Consider the following 22,489-nt stretch of genomic DNA (forward strand, 5'->3'; position numbering starts at 1 on the left):
GGCCACTGGGGTTTGAGCTAAGCATACACACAATACACTGATAGGCACACGCCACAGAATCCAACGCATGGGAGCGCTACGAGTTATTCCGCCACCAGTGCAGCTTCCTCGTCCATTGCGATTGGATTGGTGATGCCGTTGTTGAACCGTACAAAATTATCACCCGTTTGCGGCTTCGGATCGGTGCTGAACAAACGAGCCAGAGCGATCAGCGTCATGAACAAGTAACAAGTGATGTCTGCGAAAAAAAAAGAAGGCTCCTATGTTAATATACGCTTCGACACGTAGGGGGGGGGGGAGGCTTAGAATGTTTCACACATACACAGCACTGCCAACAACGACGGTATGTTCACAAACACCATGGTGTACCAGCGGCGGTCGTGCCAAACCATCACAATATCCCGGATGGCAAGCAGAAACAAATCGAGCAGATACAGCAAAGCAAACGGCAGTAGGCATTGCTTGATTTCCTGATGCACACCATACAGGAAGGCCGCACCGGCTACAAACCAGAACACTCCCAACACTAACGCCGTGCTGCCCATGAAGCGGAAGTTATAATCTGCGTAGTTAATGCACAATATGGACGAAAAGGATTAGACTGTGCGCTCTAGCGGGGTGGAATTTGGATCCAACTAGTAGCACTAGACAACTTACAGAGCTCCATCGGATAGTACGGTTCGTTATTTTCGTATATCACCAGCGTTAATAGCACCGCCAACAGCAACGTGAACGCACCGATCATGTAGCCTTGGAATTTTATGTAAAACCGTATGTAACGCTCCATTTTTGTTTGTCTGAACACTCTGCAGTGAAATTTGTTATCAAAAAAAGGGTTTATTTTGCAGCGAAATTGTTTCGGTTCTTCCAGCGCACCGTGTCGCACACTGCGCAATGCAAACACCAACAGACGAATAATCGCTTTCAGTGCGTTTTACGCTTGGTTCGGCCGACAACCAGCACGGAGGTCAGAGCTTGCTGATAAGCGGTTCCTCCTCTCCCGGGTCCGGGAGAGTTATTGTGTGGCATTGCATATGACCGGTTGTGGGAGTGGGCGAAATCGTTTCGGATTGATCTTGACCGAGAAAGCGGAAGAGCCTTCGGTATCCGACATGAGCGTACTCTCGTTCAGAGCCCTTATCCAAGCAAAGAAAAGAAAACGACACACAATTAGACAACTTGTGAGCACCGTGACCAACTTAGCTGCAAGAAATGATTCTCCAGCCTTTAGTTATTGACGGGTTGGAACCGGTTGTGTCTCCAAAACAGATTAGGCTGGGAAGATTTGCATTGTCATTTTAGTTCCGTCCCGAATGTTAGATAAGGATATGCTTGATGTAAACCACCAGGAACTCACATTTGACATCTTTATCTCTTACATGGGTAAAGCGAAAGGGATGATTTCCCCTTTTTAGACGACGCTTCAATACTAAAGTGTGATGAAAAACAATATCTTACCTAAAAAAATATAATCGTGTCAGCAAACGTATTACAATACCCTCCACAATATCCCGAGCTAAACATCGAAATGGTGAGCTGCAGCTAAAGAAAAGGCTGCTTTAGGGAAAATGCCACCCTTAATTAGCTGCCATCGATGCCGTCGCTAAGATATGTAAATCATACCTGCTCCCGGTGGAAAGGAAATGGCGGCCATTACACGCGAAATTGGAGGAAAGTATTCGGTGGTAACTGGGGCGAACGTTGTACAATGGCACGACCTCTGGAGTGCCACAATTTCACGCTCACAGTCAATGCTACGGGACACCTGTTGGAATGGGCATTCATTTCCGGCTCATTCATCACGCACTCGCAGGCTCGCATCGGAAGTTGAGGGTTAGGATACACACACACACACACACACACACACACACACACACACACACACAAAACGGGTGTATTGAAATGTGTTGCCCGATCTTTGATGGTGATAAGAAAACATTTACATGGGTAAGCTGGGCTATTACGAGCCGTGGTTAGAAAAGCGAGGGCGGGGGGAAGGAAGCGATAATGAAAAGAGTGAGTTTATTCTCTTTGCATGAAGAAATTGTTTGATGTGACGTCCCAATGTAATTCTGGGTAATGTTTAGATTCAGTGGAATCATACGGCCATACGCCATCTTATACGGACGGTTGATAGGAACGTCGTTTGACAAAATGCCACTGCATCAAGAGACATGCGATTTAATTTTCTTAGAAGCCAATAATTTTATACGATTAACACTGGAACTACCAAGCGTTTTAAGCGTTTTTTTCCGAGATTGCCATTTTATCATCAATTTAAAAGACCTTGATTATGTTTCAATGCGTTTTTGAGTTCATGTTATAGAAAAGATATGTAAAACTGTTGCATCAAGCATTGTAGAATTGTTTTACCCCGAACAAAAAAATAATGTGATGAACATGAAGCGTTCTAGTTAAAATGACTCGGTACATTTAGTGTTAAGGGTTAAAGATCCTTCTTTAAACATTTGTTTTCTAACGCAAATATCTTACGTTCCTTGGGTCTCCCGACTCCCACCTCAACATAACCAGCCCATCCTGAAACAAACGAAGCATATCTGTTGCCATTCACTGGACCCTTTCCAACGCCGGAGGAAAACAAAAACACACACACGTTACTATCCCAGCTGACAGGTGTTACAAAGCCAGTTGCTCCACTCGTGCCCGTAGATCATTTAGCCCTCCGGGTAGGTACAGCGGGTTTCTGGTTGATACATCGGACAGCAAAAGCAGTTTGTTACCCCACATTTGCGTTCTTTTAATCCGAATCATCCAGCTGTTTGATTGTGGTTGGTTTTTTTTTCCCCGAAAAAACCCGACGCTCTCGTCCAATACCATTGTAAACCTGACAAATGACCTGTTCATCGAACGATGTAGAAGCATCAATATTTCATGTAACCGGTATCGCTCGAGTCGGTATCAATCGATTGATGTGCGGTGTGGTAGAAAGTTACCGCTTGCCTTCCCCGAAGGACATTCTATCGACACGGATGACGAGTTCCAACCAATAGTGCTTCGCTTTGCTGTCGACCCGTTTATTGGAAAAAATATCCGCAAGGCGTTCATTCTTGAACGAACTTAACTATCTGTCACAGTGTTGCGGAGTTTCAATCTGTTTCGTTTTTTTATCTAAAAGTTCGTGCAAGATTACAAACATTACGAAGACACTATAGACAGGACTGTTGAAATTTAGTTTATAGCAAAGCCATTTACCTTTATAGCAAAGCCATAAAGGTCGCGTATGCGTAAGACATCCTTGCGTCAGAAGTATTTTTAGGTTAGATCTTCTGCGAAGTTCACCACGCTAAACCCACACACACACACACGTAGGAGGAAGTTGCTATGATGCAATAGATTCGCAGGAACTGATAGCTTCTAGTTGACTGATTGCTATGCTCGCACGCGTCAAACACAGACTCGGAACAAGCTAACGCAAGCGGAACAAGCGGTCCAAGCTGAGCAAACAGTAAAGACGTTTAATATACCTTCAGAAGTGCCCAGTCAATGATGTGTGGTAAATTCCTGGGTACGGAGATGAAACCTTCAAGCCAAACCGGTGAGGTATTGCGTATTGATCTTATCGTGCAAGTTGCTCTCTGTATGTTTGAGAAAACCCGAACGAAAGCTCGGCACTCGGCACTGGTGAGCCTCGGTGCCCCACCGCAAGCAGGAACCTTACCGTCTTCGGTGCTGCCCTGGGGGGCTACCATTTGCCAATATCTTACGCTCGTGTCTGCGCTGCAAATTGGAAACGTGACCATCGTGCAAGTGTTGTTGTAACCCGACACTCCGATTCCAGACGCACAGTTCTTCAAACTGCACACCACTTGAAAGTCGATCGGGGCACTTACGGTCTACTGCTGCGGCGTGCGGAATGTACGACACGCATTCCCGGCGCCCTGATGCGGGCACGGCCGCAAATTGGACTGCAAGACGACATGCTCGGTACCCACCGAGTACCATTACATATTCTTACAGCGAAGAAATGGCTTCCAGCCAGGGAGATAGCGCCCCCACGGATGGAATCGTATATCATGTATTGTTGGAGAAGATGTTTAGCTATGGTACTTAACATCCTTAAGCAGGACAACTTCTACAGCTGTTCAATTTGAAGGTGGAACCCCGGAATGCAGGACACGATTTACGAGCACGCCATTTTTTTTTATTGGTTCGCTCTCTATAAATGTAATATAATTTAGTATCGTAAGACTATAAATAGAATCGCCCGTCAGTCTGGCCGCGAAACGTGCAAAACCTTTCATCATAGCCGGGACGGGAACGATAAGTTCCACACTAATGTTAGCCATCCTGCCATCCTTGGATGGTGTACGATTCCGGCGTGAAACCCAGAAAAAGTCTTGAAAAGTCCAAAAGCGGCATACCAAGAAGTCGAGGCCGAGTTTCCAGCAGATGGCGCCAGTGTGACCAACTCCACGTTATACCCACGCTCGCTTCTAAAAGAGGGCGTGGACGCGACGGTACAGTTCGTGCCGATTCTAACGTACCGGAACCGAAACACTTTCCCGCTCCAGGACAGCGGTCCTACTGGTTCTGCCTGTGGGGTCCACCACCCTCGCGGTTTGGCCAAACGCGCTCCCTCAGAGCTGTCATCGGCATTGTCAAGCGAGGCAGGATGCATCTTGTTCACCCATAAACTATGCATACATGCATGCAAAAATGCTTCACCGTGTAGAGTGCTTGCGTTCCCCCAACCCCACGTACACACAGGAAGCGGGAGTCAACTTCCTTTAGGCTTCGCTTTTCTTTTCTCGCTTGTTTGTACCACCAAGCTCCTGATCCCGTGCATGCATCACAAGATAATAGCGTTTCCTGTGCTTGGTTCAGTTGATGTAGCACAAAACGGTGTGTCCTCCTGCGCTGGGACACGAGCGTGTGCTCCTTCGGCTCTTGTCCGGTGTTACTCAATCTTAAGAAGGAAGCAGTCCTCACCACGGCCTCACCTTCTCTCGCTGCTCCCGCAGCTCGTTTTAAAGAACTGAAATTTGCTGCACCGAACGCGATGCAGCCGTACCGTTTGTACCAAAAGAACGGGAACTTTAATCAAACTCTTCGCATTCACCGGGACGCACCGTGGTTCTCGTGCGGAAGAACTGTATGGTACGGCAATGGAAGGTTGGTGGGAGTGAACTGGGCCACGCGTTTTGCATGTCTCTTGCCTCTCGTACCATGGTTTACCCTACTAAAGATGATAAGCGACTTGTCGGTGTGTACCGAAGAAGAACTTTCTTCGTAAATCCGCTAAAAAAAAAAAAAAGATCTGGCTTAAGAAAGTGAGGTTAAGAGTGGAAGGTGCTCAACTGCACGGTTGAACGAGCAGTGCACCGGTGTGCATACGAAATGGGGGCCCGTATTCTTGAGGACACGGTCAACGTGTTACCTGAACGGTTGACTGACGTGCAGCTGATGGGTCCCCACACGGCTTGTGTGTCATTGAAGGTACAAGAAACACTCAGTGTAACTATCGGAGGTTCCGTCGATTAGTTTATGGGCTGCTTTCAAGGATATTCATTCGCTTGCCTTGTGTGATTGTCGGATGGATTGAACCCCCCATCTGGGGCTTTATAATAGCGTACCCATCATGTTCCGAACCATTCAAACCTCATGAGCGGATTAGCAGTACACCGTGAGCAGTGTGCCCTCTTTTTGCCGGTTTTCTTCGTGGAAGGATCAGAATCACGTACTAATCCACCAAACAAACGTTCACGAACAAATGTCTCGTAGCGTCTCCTGTTTTTGCCGACTCCTTCCCTTTGGCTTCCCTCCCCCGGGTACTGCTACTTAATGGGATTCGCCATAAAAAAGAATATGCAATTATCCGTGGTGTGTGCCCCCGCTCCCGTGAGTGCCGGCTGACGAGTGCTGAGTGCGGCCGAACCAACGGAGGAAAGAGACGGCGCAGCGACCAAGCAAAAAAAAAAAAGGTCACTTTTTAATCAAGGACATGCGGCGGCCCGTTATCGCCAACGTCCGCCAATGGGGGTTGAGAGGATATCCCGCTCCGCATGCGGGGCGGCGCAATCATCGCACAAATGGGGCCGCGGTCGCGTTTATCATCCACCGACGCAAGGACGCAGAACGAACGAAAAATGCCATTTCGTCGCCGTCGTTCATTTAACGGCTCAATTAGTGTGTGCTTATTATTGCACAGCACACTCTTTTGCCGTCCGCCGTTAATATGCCCGTGTTCCAAAGGCACGGCTGGTATCTTGATTTAGTTCTCTTCTTTCCTATTTGTTTTTAAGGTTGCCTTTGACGTTTTAAGTGCTGCAAACGGCATTAGAGATTTGTAATGCTGGACATGAAATTGGACTACGGTTGGACGAGGGTTTTTTTGTAGTTGCTTTCCTCCCATGCTGGAAATGCTCCGAGCCTGCTGTACCCAAGCAAGGCAGAGACAATTTCATTTTCAAGTACCACACCTTAGACCAACGCTCACACAAATTGGATCGCTTCCGTTTGGGTACCTTTTGAACGCGCAACTTTTGACCATGACCGGGATTTTGATTTTCCTGGTTGAGAGAAACTGCGTACGAGCGTTTAGTTCCATTCGGGAATGCACAACGAGAATGGTTTGATCATCACTCTTCAGTATTAAATGAAAGGAATTCCTAATATCTCAGCAATTCCCGCTAAGAACCGTCCTTCACCCAAAATATCAAGAATAAAGATAAAATAATCAAAGGTAGTACAATGCCATTCACTGCCTGCAAGACTTTTATCGTCTTCAAGAAGTAGGTAATCTTCCAGAAACGGTACACCCTTCGTCCGGTGATGAACGTCAGGTTTAATACACCCCGGTAGTGATGGGTTTCTGGAGCGCACCCACAGTTCCTAACAGGTTCCAGTACGACTCCGGTTTCGATTCCGAAAAAAAAGAACCACCAGTTCCGTCCGGAACTGGTTGGAATTGTCTATAATCATCCGAAACCGTCGGAACTACTGATGGGCACATTTGACAAAAAATCGAAACTGGTTCCGAATGATTACAACAAAAATTCGGAAACAGTTCCAGAAGGTAGGAATTTTAGAAGCAGGAATTTTTGTATGACTTTGATGATTTTGGACAGCTCATGGATGTCCGTATGTGCCCAACCTATGGGTCGACTATCCGACGGTTCCGTACGAAGCTAATGATTTCGTTGGTTCCTAAGTTTGCAATGGTTCCGACGCTTTCCATGATTCTAGACGATTCCAACGGTTCTGGGCGATTCCAGATAGTTCGATTCCGACTGGTCCGAATAGTTCCGACTGTTTCAGACGATTTCAAACGATTCCGAGCGGAACTAGCGGTTCCTTTTTTCCGGAATAGGAACCGAGGTCACACTAGCCGGAACAGGATCGGAAACCGTGGGTGTACTTCAGAGAACCCATCACTCATGGGTTCGAACAGTTCCGTCGATCCCGGACGACTCCGACGGTTCTGGACAATTTCTGAGCGGTTCTAACGGTTCTAATTGCACCAATCTTCCGGAGGTGATTTAGAGAATTTTAAAAAAATCATTCGGAATCAGCTCCGGCTGCTTGTCTATTTTACCCATCTCTACACCACAGGCAAATTGAGATTTCCAATCTCATCTGAACCCATTACGACCACTACACAATTTATACTGTCACCTTTTATACAGTCATTGGCGGTAGACAGCGATTGCCTCGACACACATTTGATCGTGTATCCCTAATTTGTAGAAACGGTTGCATGTTTTATGACAAATTTTTCACATAAATTCCACCCGAACTACCTGCCAAACCAGGCTCGTTTGCATAAAACCGTTAAAGTGCGACTCAATCATGACGCTCATACCAAAACCGCTTCTTGCAAATTCCAGCAAAAAAGGGGGCAGCACCTGCACGGATTCGGAACGTTCAGGGAAGGCGAAAGGCTCCACTGAAATGTCACCGGTATTTAATGAATTTAGTCAACGGCACCGGAGCGGCACACGGTTCGTGTTGCGAGAAACAATTCCAACCCCCAAGCCTCTGCTTTCTCGTCCGCTTGCCTGCGAAAGATCGAAGCGATACCGCGTGTAAATGCACAACTACGTCAAGGTATGGAAACCATCCCTTACGGAATCGCCGGTATACGAGACAACGGTGAACAACGGCACCACTCACGTCCCGAGACGCTATAATTAGAAAACATGTAAAATAATTTCATTACATGACAGCGTACCAGAAATTAATACGCCAGGCAGCTGTTCGGATGCCCGGGTGTACCACATGCAGACTCCGCTGGACACATCTTACACCACCCGGCTGTGGCAGCGTTGTCCGCCTAAGAAGCACATCCTTCTCCACCGGTTTGGTCACCACGGGACGGAAGGTGACGGTCGGTCGGTCGGCCCGGCAGAATGTGTACCATCGTCTTACATTGTACACTGTCGCGGTCTTTTGCGGTAACCGTACCGTCACGTTCGTGATCGACGTTTGCCGGAGCCGCAAACTACTGGCCCAAGTTCGTCTCGAGGCGTTGACGTGAGAATGCGCATGTAAACCTCCCCCCATCTCCAGCGACACAATGGGACCAGGGGACCGGGAGAATGGACACGAAAGTTGACGCACGGTCTAGTGTAACACGGAGCGGATCGGTCGAATGCCTTCTGGGTAAGTTTCAACTTGATCGGAGGTTTTACGGTTTTACGCAGATTCTTGGTACCGTCAAACTTTCCAGGACGGAATGGAAAATGAGCAACATTGTCCATCGTGATACATTCGGGTCGGTAAGGTCGGTGGCAAACGACGTGCGGGGATTTTTGAAGCGATTAATTTTATCGTCCCCGAAGCAGAACACATTGTAGCTGTTTGACGCGGTACTATGTAGCCCAAAATGGATGAAGATGCTTTGTTTTGGCAGGAAATAAGACCGCACACACACCACTACAGAACTGGACACTATTTCGTTGGTTTATTTTTGCGCTGATATTTGCATAATGGATAATTGCGAAAAGAATGCGCCTAAATGTATGCAAAAAGCGGGACAAAGTGTGCACAAGCATGCAATTCGTGTGCGATGAACCTTTCCTAACGAGCGTCTCATTTAAAAATCATAATTTATACACCCAAACAAACATGCTTAGTTGGCTGGCGAATGACTTCATTCACATGTTGCGGGCCAGTTTTAATTTAATAAAACCTTCGTGCAAATGGACCTCTCCAAACTGCCATCTTACAACGATCAATCACGCACACATACTTACAAGATGTGTAGTGTGATAATGTTAAACTATTCCGCGTACATTACACGCAAGCTTCGGCCGATGTTTTGTTCAGCCATAAACAACCTTTCGGTTACAATGTTCGGCTGTCCAGCGCTTGCATGACCACACAAACCATCGGGTCGCCATTGGAGGGTTGGGAGAACGGTTCGATCCTAGCTCATTAATGCCTTATTATCACGCTGTCTCGCAGCGAAACAGCCCCGACGAAACAATCCACGAACCACCATGAAATGTTTCACCATTTGTCGAACAAACCCCCGTAAACTTGGCCCAAAACAAAAACATTCCCCCCCCCTCGATATTTTCGTCTCGATCAAACCTCTTTTTATGGTGCAGCACAAAACTAAATTAGTGCCGGATTGCCACGGAGGTGTGGACCACATTTCGAGGCGGCTGCCCAGATTACGTCCTCTATTATGTGTCCCGCAAAACAGACAAACATCATACCACGAAATCACCTTCCCGGATGGCCGGAGAGCACGGACAACGCACCCGCGGTCGCTAGGAGGATTTTGGTGTGACTTTCCGGATCGAATATTTGTCTGCACGAGGTGGGTCTGGATAATCATTATGGTATCCCCAAGACTAATTTCCCCCCTGGCCGGACATCTAGTGTGAGTGTTGTGATTGCCGTGACGTTATAATGATTAGCTGCAGGTGATACCAAGTGCGTACGCACTGCTGTTTGCAATTTACGCTCGAATGGGTTAATGTTATTCTCTCTCATGCCAAGATGCTGCTAGGTTTCTGTTTATAGTACCCATTAAGTGGGATGTAGGTTAGAACCATGAACAAGCTGGCTTGTGATAATTAAAGTTTTGGGTTGGAACTAGTGATGTGCACGATGATTATGAACATGAATAAATGATTTAAATCTATCCAGCGAGTGAATTGATTCAAATGTCAAAGAATACTATTTGTAATGCTTTTGCGATTTAACTCATTCTTAGGGAATTAAATCATTCTAAAAAAATATATTTAACTCTTCACAGCGCCCTTCAACTCACGATTCAAATTGAGAGTTAACTCTTGTGTGAGTTAACTCTTTACAGCGACCTTTAACTCACGATTTATATTATGAGTTAACTCTTGTGTGAGTTAAATAAAGATTAAACTCTTAACGGCTACCTTTAACTCACGATTAAAATCATGTGTTAGCTCAAACAAGAGCTAACTTATGATTTAAATCGTGAGTTGAAGGTCACCATGAAGAGTTAAATCTTGAGTTAACTCACACAAGAGTTAACTCTTGATTTAAATGGTAAGTTAAAGGTCACCGTGAAGAGTTAAATTTTGAGTTAACTCTCGATCATGAGATAAATCATGATCATCATTATCAATGTTGGAATCTTTAAGAGTGAGTTAAAGAGTTAAATCGTTATTCTAATTCTTTAACTCAAATTTAAATGGTTGAAATGAATAAAATGAAATGAAAGAATATAAATGTACCCTTTCTTATTATACTGTTATACTTCTCTAGTCTGCAACCTTATGTCATCGAATCGAACGAAACGAATCTGAAAAATATCAAAACAGAATTTTCCAGTGCACAATCTCAACGCAACATTATCAACCATGCCACTAATACGGGCGAGACACTGAAGGATGTCATCCGGATGTCGGTCGCAAGACTTAAATTGAATCGTTTTTCGCTAGGTTGCATCCTCTTTGTACGCTCTTTCATACGTACCCGTATTAAGCTCCCAACCACGGGGACAAAAAAAAAACGATGGCAAAACTATCAGCAGAACGAATGTTATATGCACCATAAATGCAACGTCGATTGATTTTTCTCTCGGTACTGCGCTTAGCACGGATTTGATCTGCAGACTTTTATGTTCGCCCTGTGAATAAAACCTTTTGATACGATCCCACGTATGGGAAGAGATAAATTAAATTTGGGTCAGCTTCATGGGCTGGCGGGATGGATTTGTTGGTGTGTGTTTGTGTAAGTTTCTTATTTTTACTATCAAAAATATCGATCCAAGATACGGGCGAAAGACGCTATTACATCATCCAGTGAAGCCGTTATATTTGTCTTGCGTCTGGTTTCCAGCATTACATGATTGTGACGCCTAACAGTATGCAATACGAATTGCAAACAACTGTTATTAACTCCATGGCTGGCCAATTTTGCGAATAAAATTGATCGTTACAAACCCTGGTTTTGATTAGTGTTTGCAAATAGAAACAAAATTGAGCGAATTAACGCTATTAAAAATTTTATTACCATTTCGAAATAAATATTCGTGTCAGCGCACCTTAATAAAATGTATTTCGACACCCCAACTTAAGGGAATATTTCAACGTAAATATGGGAATAGGGAAGGGGGGGCTACTGTCGGGAGTTGAAGAAAATTTATCGCCCGACAAAAGCAGCTGTTTTTCTCCTTTTTAACCCCACCCCCCACTCGCCCCCTTAAATGAGCAATCGGGTGAGTAAAATCTAATCAGTATCCTTCGCTTCAAGTGCTTAGCTCTCGCCCGCACAATTACGTGTTACGGAATGGAAGAGGCTGGTGGTGCGTCTGGGTGTTTTATTTCTCTAAGATGTGTAGGAGGATATTGGAAACAAAATTTAATTTTCACCGTTCGCTCTTCCCGCCCCCAAAACCGGTAAATTGTTGCAGCTCATTCCAACCCAACACACACACACACACACCAGGCGTAAAAGCGCCAGGGATGAAAAGCGGATGTGTGTCCACAGACGGGGGGGCGGGATGGGCGTCAGAGAAATAATATTGGGCGGTGAAGGGACGGGGGTGATGGGAGCGATATGGTGAAAAATAGGCATCCTTTACGGGCCGGAAAAGCTTTGATGATCGTGTTGTTGTCATTACCTTACGGTGAATGGAATGAAGCACCGTACCGCACCACACACGTGTGTGCGCGGTGGTTGTGCTATTTTTTGCCATCCACTTTCATCTCGGAATCCTTACGATTTGTTGACTTTTGCGTATGTTTGTGCGAAAACGGTGTAACATTTGCTAATCGGTGTGCAGGCGCGAAATGAAAGGTAGGGAAAAAACACATCGTCTGTTGCAGGGAAATTGGAGGGTGGGATAATAAAAAAAGGGACGCCTTTTCACAAAAGGGTGGAGGGCATGGGGGGGGGGGGGGGAGGCAATGCGAGCGGTGGGCAATTCCGAGGAAATGGACGATGCGTAAGCTACGTAAAAAGGATATGAAAATGTTAATGGATTTCCGCTGTCTAGGTCAGGAAGCGACCGGGAAGCTTCCTTCTTTTCTTTTTTGGCAAAACACCAACCTTTTCTCGAACCCTTTTCTTTTATTTTTCACCGGCCTGCCTAGTGGGTACCGTACCTGTGTGGTAGTGACCAATAGAATTGAGCCTCGTTTACGTCCGTTATACGCCTGCCCTCATCCTTCGCCGACCACTCCGCTCGCCCTGCTCCCAAATGTCTCGATTGCTTGGGTTTCCGGTCTGCGAGTGCTTCAAAACTAAGGCGTCTGGGATAATTTTTTGCCATTTTGCTGTTCAAAATTGATTTCCTCTCCAAACAACACAACTTGAGCGTCGTTCGTAGGGGTGCCATTATGGGTGGATACTCGGCGAAGAATCAATGTCGCGGCGGAGTGTCTCGTCACCACCGACCACTCATCGCGTGTCTCTCACGATGGCCATCGTCTTCGCACTCAAACGACGCTTTGTAAATAATTCAACACTTGAGTCAAACGTCAAGCAGTGTCGTCAGATTAATAATCCCCGGGAAGATCGTTTCCGATTGGGCACAGTCGTGAAGCGAAACGAGCGATTCGAGCGACGAGTATTTCCGTGCCACAAGGGCAGTTTTCTCTTCCTCACCTTTCAAACGTTACGTTCGTGTCGGATGTGAAACAGTAGGTGGCGATAGAAGAATGTAAACTACGATTTGTCCAACCGATTGGCCCCTAAACAGCGATGCAGAACCCACGTCGCCGGAGTGCGAGAAGCATGCCGGAAGATCCATTTAGCAAATCAAACCATTGCCAATCCCCATTTCCAGTTCCCGCCACCATCGCTGACCTCCTCACGAGGGGCAAACAAACCGGTCCAACAGCGCCAACAGTAATATAAACAGATGATAATTAGGGCGAACGTATTTTAAACTCATTTCGCAAAAGCGCAACAATCTTCGCAGCGCTTGGCAGTGAAAACGAGAAGGTGTAGGGGTGGAGCAGTAGCAGGAAATGGAAAATATCTTCATGCGACCGATTCCCCCCGCTTACAAGGTTCAAGTCAATACGTACTCGGTTCGTACGATGAACCTTTTGACACCGTGTTTAATGTAAATGAATTGGCAAAAGGAAATCGGGAATTCAAATGGCAATCAAACTGAATGGAGCAAACTGGGAAAAGTAATGGCGTTTCATAAAATGGGGAAAACGCAACAAATTTCCATGAACTTGGTTTATGATGATGCATCTCATTTCGCTACCACTAATATAAGCGTGAGTAACGTTGTCAGATCGTGCCATTACTCGAAGCTTGCGTAAATAATTGTATTACTTTTTAGACAGGCTTAACACTATGATGGAGGCGCCTGGTACTTATAAACAAATCAACGCAAAATTACGTCCATTTACAATAGACTATGAATTTTTAAAGAAAAGTTCAAAACATTTTACAGTGGCGTACTAGTTTTTCAACAAATAATTACAATAGTCAGACACAAAATCTTACATTTGGACTTAAAATGAAAAAAAAAACCCACAACAAAAAAAACAAAACCAGCAACATTATTGAACAAAACGGACATCAATCGTTTCAAACAAAGAGAACGCAGTGAAAATCACATTTTCTACCCCATCAAACGCATGCGGCCAATTCATATCAGCCTTTCATTCAAAGTCTTTGCACGCCTACCTCCTAAAACCCCCCTTGGACTGTAGGCAAGAAACAGTATCAACATAACAGCCGCTACGAAAGTAACCACCGGCACAAAAGTCGACAAGACAAGAAAAGCATACAAACACATTATTCAATCTATTTTCTCGAGGTTGAAAAATTGGATAAATTTCCTTCCCTCCCCCCCCCCCCCCCCCCCCCCCCCCATCCCTTTTTTTTTTGGGGGGGTTGGGAGGTAGGAGGGAAGAGATTTAGGGTTTGATGGAAATGTAAACTCCGTTCAGCCGTTCATTACTTCTACACACGCTGGCCTGTTGCCATATTTATGCTGCTAAAAGATAAAAAAAAAAACATATCATCCAGTAACAAAGTGCTGCCGGAGCATAGCGTAATGTGCCATCCGAGATTGGCTGTTAGGCGAGATGGGATATGCAAAAAAAAAAAAACGCAACAAACCTCGGCGGTAACAACACCTTGCACCAGTGAATTACATACATTCGGGGCGCGGAATCCACCACCATTCGCAAGGGTAGAAAAAAAAGAACGTTAAGAACGGATTTCGGGTGTGTGTGTCTTACCGGGTCGACGGTGGGCTCCATTTTGCCAACGAAGCCACTCGAAATGGAAATGGAATGGAAACAAATGCTTACAATTTGCCCACGGTTGTGAAGATCATCGTTACCGGGGGGGAGGGTTTGTGAGTGTGGGGTACAACCACCACCCCCCCACGCCACGCCAATCCGCTGGAAAACACCATCTTAAGATGTGCAAAACCATCGTTAGTACCGTGCCGTGGCTCATTTTGACGTTCGCTTCGGAATCGAAACCGGTTCGGTATTCTGCGCGGAGCATTATAAATCACCGCCCGGAGCCGAACACAGAGATGAGGCTTCTGGCATCCCTCACACGACCAGGCGCCTCCATTTTTGTGCGATACCACAAACACAAGCGGGACATTATATTCGTTTGCCAAGCATCGCGGATGGGTAATCGAATCACGGCATTCGCCATGCTGCCGATCTAGCTGATTGCCCTTCCACACCCTGGAAGTGGTTGGTTGGACTAAAAATAGCTCATTGCTCGTTATGCTCATTTGCAATAATTTTTTACTAGCAAAGAAATAAATGTCTACCGCAGCGTCTTCGTGCAGAGGGGCCTTGCGGTTCGGGGGCATGCATGCATGTATGTTTGTGGATATGGCACGCCACCGGATCTAACGTATCCAAAAAAAAAAAAGGTTCTGCAACCAACAGCGATGCCTCGGTCGAGTAATTTCCCATCCAGTACCGGTCATACCAGAGCAACAAAACCACCTTCTTCATTGCGGAAAACCACCTTTATGCCATTATGTTTAAGTACTCAAAGCTGAAAGTTTTCCGAAACGAAACGAACGCAGCAACGTCGGACGTGGTTCGAAAAGCTTCGGGACTAAAATAGAACCCCCGGGCAGGAAAGAAATCTAGCAGAGCGAAACCAGGGAAGGGCCCAGTTTGTGGAAGAAAGTGGTTGTTTTCATCTAAGTTTATTCAGCTTTCTGCGCGAGTGGCGAGTGAGTGCCTCTCACCGATAAGCGGGAACTCGAGCACCTACGACCGTGGGCCGAGGGAGATGTTCTTCTGCAGCGCATTATCGTTCTTTTGCTAACATTACAGGTTTTCTTACCGCTCCGAAGGTGGTTTTTATTGAGTGTTTTTTTTGTGTTTACTTCTTGCAAAACAAAACCAAAGAAGGTAAATATAAAAGAGCTGTTTGTTGGCAGCAAAAAGGGGAGAAGAAAAAACTGGCTGGACAAAACTGTTCGCACCGCACGGACGGAGAACAAGACACTTTCCTTCCTGCCACCGTACAAATCACAAACTTTCGAAAAGAAACTCATTTTCGCAAAAGTGACAAAGTTTTTCTTCCCCCCTACCCTCAACCGGCCACAAAAAAACAATGTCCAATCAAAGGGAAATGTGTCTTTGCGTGGAATAAAAATAAAATCACATCATCCCGCTGTTATTTGTGGTGCATTCGGTTGGAAAATCGATTTCATTATCTTGCCCAATGCAGGCGTGTGTCTACGGGGAAGAAAATGTAGAAAACGAGGACGATTTTCCACCAACCAAGCGAAGCCATAAAATGAGAAATTTGATTTTTAATTTCTTTGAATTTGAAAATGGGGGAAAACCTACACATCAACCCGGCGCTATTAATTTATCGCTATCTAGTGAAACATTTAATGAGTCAAGTTTGTACGTTGAGAAAATTTTCGAATATTTGGCACATTATAAAAATGGAAGTACGCTGGGAATATCAGGGCTATCCCTAATATTCTAAAGCGATGTTTATCTCATTGGGAAAAAGAGTAAAATGCACACATTTAAGATTGAGTTTAAAACCAGGAGAATGTCAGAAATGCGACATCGTTATTCGAATTTCCTTTATCGTGCGCTCCCATCTCCCATCAGATACGTCTCGCGTAGAAGTTGATTGTTTCCGTTCGTCCCGTTTGGTTCGGTTTCAATTCCCACACGATGTTAAAAGTGCTCGTTAAATCCCATTTCCACACACCATGCACGGCTCTGCTCCATTTCTGATGACTTTGAGATCCCTTTTCGTTTTTCTTTTTTTTTTGTTTTTGAGAGTTACCGCAAATCAGTTCAATGCAAACTTTTGCTCTCTCAAAGGATTCCCTTCCCGTTCAGTCCCGTCATCCTCCCCCCCTTCGACTACTCGAATTTGCGCAGCTGACGTCAGCAAATGTCGGCGCTGGTGCTTTGTGCTTTTCGGAATGGGTTTTGGCTATACTCGGAGATATAAAACTCCCTTTGGTTTCAACATCATAACAACTTAATAACAACAATCTGTGAAGTCGAAAACCACCGTATGGTGCCACCCGTACGAGGCATGTACGGATTCAGCAGTGCGCAACCGAATCCGAATGGTAGTTGGGCGCTTTTGTTCTTTGTTGCCATGCCCCGACGAAACCCAACCCAGGGTGAATGTTCTTACCAGTACGGCAGCAAAGTAAGCGTGGAAAACCGAAACCTAAAGAAAAGATTATTATGCTATCGTAATTGCATTAAATTAGGCGTTTTGATACGCTGATTGCATACCTTACGGCGCATTTTTCACCAACCGATCGTTGCAAATCATTTCAACTCGACTTAGTACCAATATATGGGCAATTTATATATTTTAAAACAAATTTCAATCGTTGCGGGTACTTTTTCCAATCCCGAAAAGCTTTTACCATTAAGTTCAATAATATTTTCGTCATAAAACGTATACGATTCGCATACGGCACCACCGTCAGCTCTCTTAACCGTGCGAACGAACACGCCTAATATTTAGTGAATTATTTAAACATACGCAAGAGCGTGGCATCATCGCCCTGCAGAGACGAGTACATGCGAGTGGTAACAATCGAAAATTTCCCACCCCGATTGTGTGAATGTTTGTCTGCCGGTGCTGCTCGTGGGACCCAATATTTCCGACATGGCAACAGTGATACGTTTCGGGAGCAGTTTGTGGTGCACGAGAATACTCCAACGTATACAGCGTGTGCGTGTGCATGTTTGTCCTCTGTTCGTCCTTTTTCGCAACAAGCACGCATTACCAGGCGCAAAACCCTGTGGCCTTTTTTGGTGTACGTCACACCCCGCTCTGAAACGGTGCAAAAATAGTGAGCAGCTCGGAAAGATCATTATAACTTTTCGACCAGCGGTCGATTTACCATCCGATAGAAGGCGATGGGGGGGGGGGGTTTTGTGTGCGACGATTTTTCACCCAAAACTGTCATGAATTTCTAAAACTGATCTGCAAATGAGATAAGAACAACGTCTCGAGTTGGGAAACAGGAACAGGAAGCTCATTTTATCGAACTTGTGCGATAAAGTTGTGGATCGATGCGAGCGGCCGGGCCAAGCTTTTCGGTGTAAAATTTCATTAATGCATACCCCGCGCGCCTCGATGGAGATGGAACCGGAATTGATTCATTCATTTTTCAGCACTCCGTCTCCGCACACACACATACACCGAGAAGACATCGTTTTGCCGTGATGGTGGTGTAAAATGGGTCCTTCTCTTCAAAAGAATCTCCGCTCATCGACTTTCATCCGATGATTTATAGATTTTTGATGTGAGGGTTGCGATGTGAGATACATGCAGGTGGGGGCAAGGATGAGTAATGTTTGAAAAATACATTAACAGTAACCTACCAGTAATGTGATTCATGATGAACGATTGTAAATTAGCTATCTTGTTGAGCTGGGTAACGACAGCAGGAACGGATCGTTCCATCAACGTCAGTAATCAATGGGTGCTCACAACACATCCGAACTTTGTTGAAAGAGTTCAAAAAGAAGGTCATAAATATAATTTTGACACGCAAATTGCATATATCTAGGCGCTTTATTTTGAAGCAATGCTAACCAATTTACGCCGTAAAGTATGCAATACGATTAAATATTACGTTATTTATCTCTTGCGGGGCAAAACAGATGAAGGCCTATGTGTGTTATGGTTGCTTTCCCTTTTTCGAGCACACAATATGTTAAATAACGTCACGAAACTATCATTTTAATTATTTTCCTTCGAAATAACCAAACCAAGATTGCATCTCACTCCGGCGAAGCAAGCATTACACCGAGAATGATAGTAGGAATCTATTACCCACCGAACGGACACACGCAAGCAAACAAAAAAAAATAAAAATGGTTGACCACGCGACAGAACGCAATTTACACCGGACGCCAGTCATCGACCGTACCACCGGAAAACCAAAACTAAAGCTTTACGCCCAAAAGCGTACCTCATTAATCTTCTTTTACTGCCACCGACGCGTGCAGCAAGCGGTGAAGACAAATTAGGCTGCTTTCCAGGCTTTTCCCCACCACTTCAGGGGTTCGTTCGTATGGTTTCGCCTTTTGTCCGATATGCACGATGACCGATTGAAATTCACCACATAAAACGAAATCCGGGCGGACGGCGAGCCAAGCTTTGGAAACAACAACCAAACTTCATCCATGCCCTCATCCGTGTTGTTTTTTCCTTTGCCGAAAGGGTCTTAAATTACCGAATCCAATGTTATCTCCTTGATAGCACTTTAAGCTGCGCATGGTTCCCTGGCGGCGATGTTGGATGGACAACGTTAGTTATACGTCCACTTTTCTCAGCAAACATGTTTAAACAATTCCCAAGAAAGTTAACTACTTTTCTCCAATGGCACTTCAAAAAAAAAAAAAACAAACACCATCCACACGAGAGAATGTCCAACACATGTTATGCTTTTATGCATAGAAATTTTTGCCAACACAAAGCTGTTACACGGTTTACGACCGACGGGGACAAGGAAAATCAATTCCAGCTTTACGACACGCCATTTTTCTCCATCCTTTCGGTACCGGAGATTCTGCATCCCGGCAGAAGAAACACTTCTCAAGCGAACTGATTTATGGCCAGCGCCATTGATTTATGGCAGCCGCCGTTCGCGCGACGTCCGCAAGGGTGGGGCGATGAGTGTGCGAGTAATTCGGGATTTTACAGCAGCACAAGGATAGTCTGCATAGTGCAACATTGCGCTTGATACCGTACTTTAGAGAACTATTTTCGTTGAAATAGTGCTACAAATTAAATTAAGAAAAACTGTTTTAATGAATTTTTTGGTGGGACCACTTTTTGGGGTTGTCTATTAGGTCACCTTTTAGTAGAAAAAAAACCAAACATGCTATACATAATGTACCGATCGAAAATAAATATTAAAGCTTCGAGACGTTATTCCTACACAATTAGAAGCTATTATCGAATCCTTCTAGAACCCTCCAATCAAAACGACTTAAATGTTGTGTTCTCAAGAGAGAGAGAGAGTTTTGACACTACGACGTAGACGCGCGTTGCCCTCCCTCGTGTGAACACCTAAAGATGTGAAATACGCGCATTCGATACTGTCTTCGATTCGACTATTTTTGGGTTCCTTAAGTCACGTGGTTACTGGGGGGTGGTTTACAAGGCCTCTAGATCCAATCCACAGTCTCGTCGGAGGGCCTACGCTTCCCAGTTGTTTAAAGTCCTTTAGTAATCCACAACGAAAGCTAAAGCCAGACGCCCTTGACATGGAGAGCACACGCTGACTACTGTCCCTTCCCCCCAATTGAGCCATATCACCCATCCTCCCAAGAGGTTGGGTAAGGAATGACTACAAGTCAACAGAACTACAGCCAAGCTCAAGAAGAAACAGAACTTTCAACATTATTTTGTGCAAGAATCTGCATGACTGTTTCTACAATTCCACAACAAAATTTATAATTTTCCATTCGAATTCCACTTCCAACGGGTCAGCTGTCAAACTACGCAGTGGAAGGATGACAACTACGTTGGCCAAGACCTATTTTGCACCTAAAGCTCTCGCGTATTATCATTTTGCTCCCATGGGAACACAGCGTAAGGACATCAACAGGTAATTTGTAAGGTTCTTCATTCCACATTGATTTGTCATCTTAATTTTCTACGCCGAAGAACCATACCCATCACAACGAAAACAACACCAGGCCATCAATGGTTACGAGCTTAATTTGCACTTTTTACTCCCAACGGCACGCCGTCCAGACCGAAACAAAATTAATGATTATTGGTCGATGTAAACAACCGGTATAACAAAAAACCCCATACTTTTCTATCACCATTATCCATTACGGTGGTGGAAAAGACCGGCCAGATCGGGGACGGCACGCGGGGAAATGTAACCGGATGATATCGATCGAAGGAAAAAGGCTCACCTGGGACCGACATTTATGTACGGTCATTATTACCGTCCAACCCCAGCAAAGGCGCAATGTTTACGCGAAGGGGACAAAAAAAAAAAGGCGACAACCGTCGCTATTTTCCACTTTTGACCGAAGGTTAATAAAATTAAAAGAACACAAAAAAAGGGGGAAAAAACCAAACCCCACACATAGAACGGGCAATGGGAAACCTGGTCCGGCAGGAATGAACCAGTAACAGGCCGGGTTTTCTTCAGCACTTCATTTACGTTGACCGGTATTACCTGGGGATGGAAACTCCGCCCCAAAATACCCACCCATGCTCTGGTCCGGGGTTCAACGAACATCCGATCAATAAACCAATTTTCACACAATTTAGCTTCTTGCGTCCATTATTTTTTTTTTTTACAACACCGTAAGTCTATTTGGTCGACCTTCGGACGAGTTTCCACCAATACTGCGCCACCGGTGCACGATGGACACCGAGGGACGTCCCACAATGGAGTTGTCTTGGTTTTCCTTTTGGCTTCTTCATCGTTAAATTACGTGTACAGCTCATTTTATGGCACTCTACTCTGCGTAAGGACAGAACAAAAAAAAAGCGGTTCGAGGACAGTCGCTTTGATAATGAGCTCTCAATCAAATTTGGCCACTGATGGAAGCAAAACACCCAATTCCCTTAGTTTTCAATCAAGGAAGAACATGGTTAATGTCCAAACACGGCACGAATTGGTAGGGTGAAACCTCCGTTTAAAAATAGTTGGCAACTAAATTGTTACTAAAACTAGATAAATAAAATATTTCCTGAAATCTGTTGGATTTTCGCCATTCTATGTTTTTTGTTTGTTTGCACGAAGATAGGATAAAACACATCGCGAAAGCTTTACAATTCCCGTTGTCCATAAGCGAAGGGGTAACTATAAATCTTTGTCGAAAATTTCCAACCACTAATCCTAGTGCTATTGTTCCACAGCATTTCCTTTTATTGCGATATCCCACCGAAAATTCTCGTAGAAGTTTTTTTTTATGTTAGAAGTTTATGTTAGATTACGATATCTGCTTCCCGGAAGCAAAAGCTTCTCCCGATCCCGGTTCAAAATTTTTTTTCCTGATAAATTCACAACCGTTCACCGGCACGGTTCAACAGTTTAGCAGTTTAATAATTTTTTTTTTTGCTACTCATATTTTTTGCCTTTTATATCCCTTTAAATGCCTATACACCATCGTCGGTCCCAGCATTGATTTGCAGACGAACACAGCGCACCACCGGACGCCGCACAGGGTGGTGCTTAAAAGCGGCCGCAAAAGAGACGAAAAATAAACCCCATAGATTTTACTGCTTTCTACGAGCAGATGCTCAGTTTATAACAATTTTTTTTTTGTGCCGTGGTTGTAAAATTGATTCTCTAAACCTTATGCCCGTAGCAACAGCAGCAGCACAAAAAGTTAAAACCGGACCAAAATAGAGGGCATCTTTTATCGACCAATTTTGGGGGCTTCAGGTTGGGCTCGCAGCAAAGGTTTCGCTTCCCTGCACCACAATCCCCCCAACGGGGAAAGGTGAATGGAGAAGCCAGGCCAAGGAAGCTTTTATTTCGGTGTGTGCTTCACCCAGCTCTCCCTTTAATCGGCAACGTTTGATCATGATTGCAGCCGGAAAC

At 45.0% G+C, this 22,489-nt stretch overlaps 2 protein-coding genes across 2 annotated transcripts in view; both read right to left on the bottom strand.

Moving 5' to 3' along the window:
• The window catches only part of LOC128715493 (putative cyclin-dependent serine/threonine-protein kinase DDB_G0272797/DDB_G0274007), a 54,976-nt gene that overhangs the window by 32,166 nt on the left and 321 nt on the right, over positions 1-22,489 (bottom strand). The gene's annotated exons all lie outside the window — the stretch shown is intronic.
• Positions 84-787, bottom strand: LOC128715495 (uncharacterized). The gene is made up of 3 exons (XM_053810400.1): positions 658-787; positions 323-562; positions 84-238 (listed from the first exon to the last, which is right to left on the bottom strand). The coding sequence occupies exons 1-3, from the start codon at positions 785-787 to the stop codon at positions 84-86; spliced, it is 525 nt and encodes a 174-aa protein (XP_053666375.1).

The sequence above is a fragment of the Anopheles marshallii genome, chromosome 3, assembly GCF_943734725.1.
Source record: "Anopheles marshallii chromosome 3, idAnoMarsDA_429_01, whole genome shotgun sequence".
Classification (NCBI taxonomy): domain Eukaryota; kingdom Metazoa; phylum Arthropoda; class Insecta; order Diptera; family Culicidae; genus Anopheles; species Anopheles marshallii.

Excerpts from the sequence above, each read along its gene's own strand:
- LOC128715495 (XM_053810400.1), bottom strand. The coding sequence starts at position 787 with ATGGAGCGTTACATACGGTTTTACATAAAATTCCAAGGCTACATGATC. Across the intron at positions 563-657 it reads GTACTATCCGATGGAGCTCT|ATTATAACTTCCGCTTCATG; the intron begins GTAAGTTGTCTA and ends TTAACTACGCAG. Across the intron at positions 239-322 it reads GTCGTTGTTGGCAGTGCTGT|ACATCACTTGTTACTTGTTC; the intron begins GTATGTGTGAAA and ends TTTTTTTCGCAG.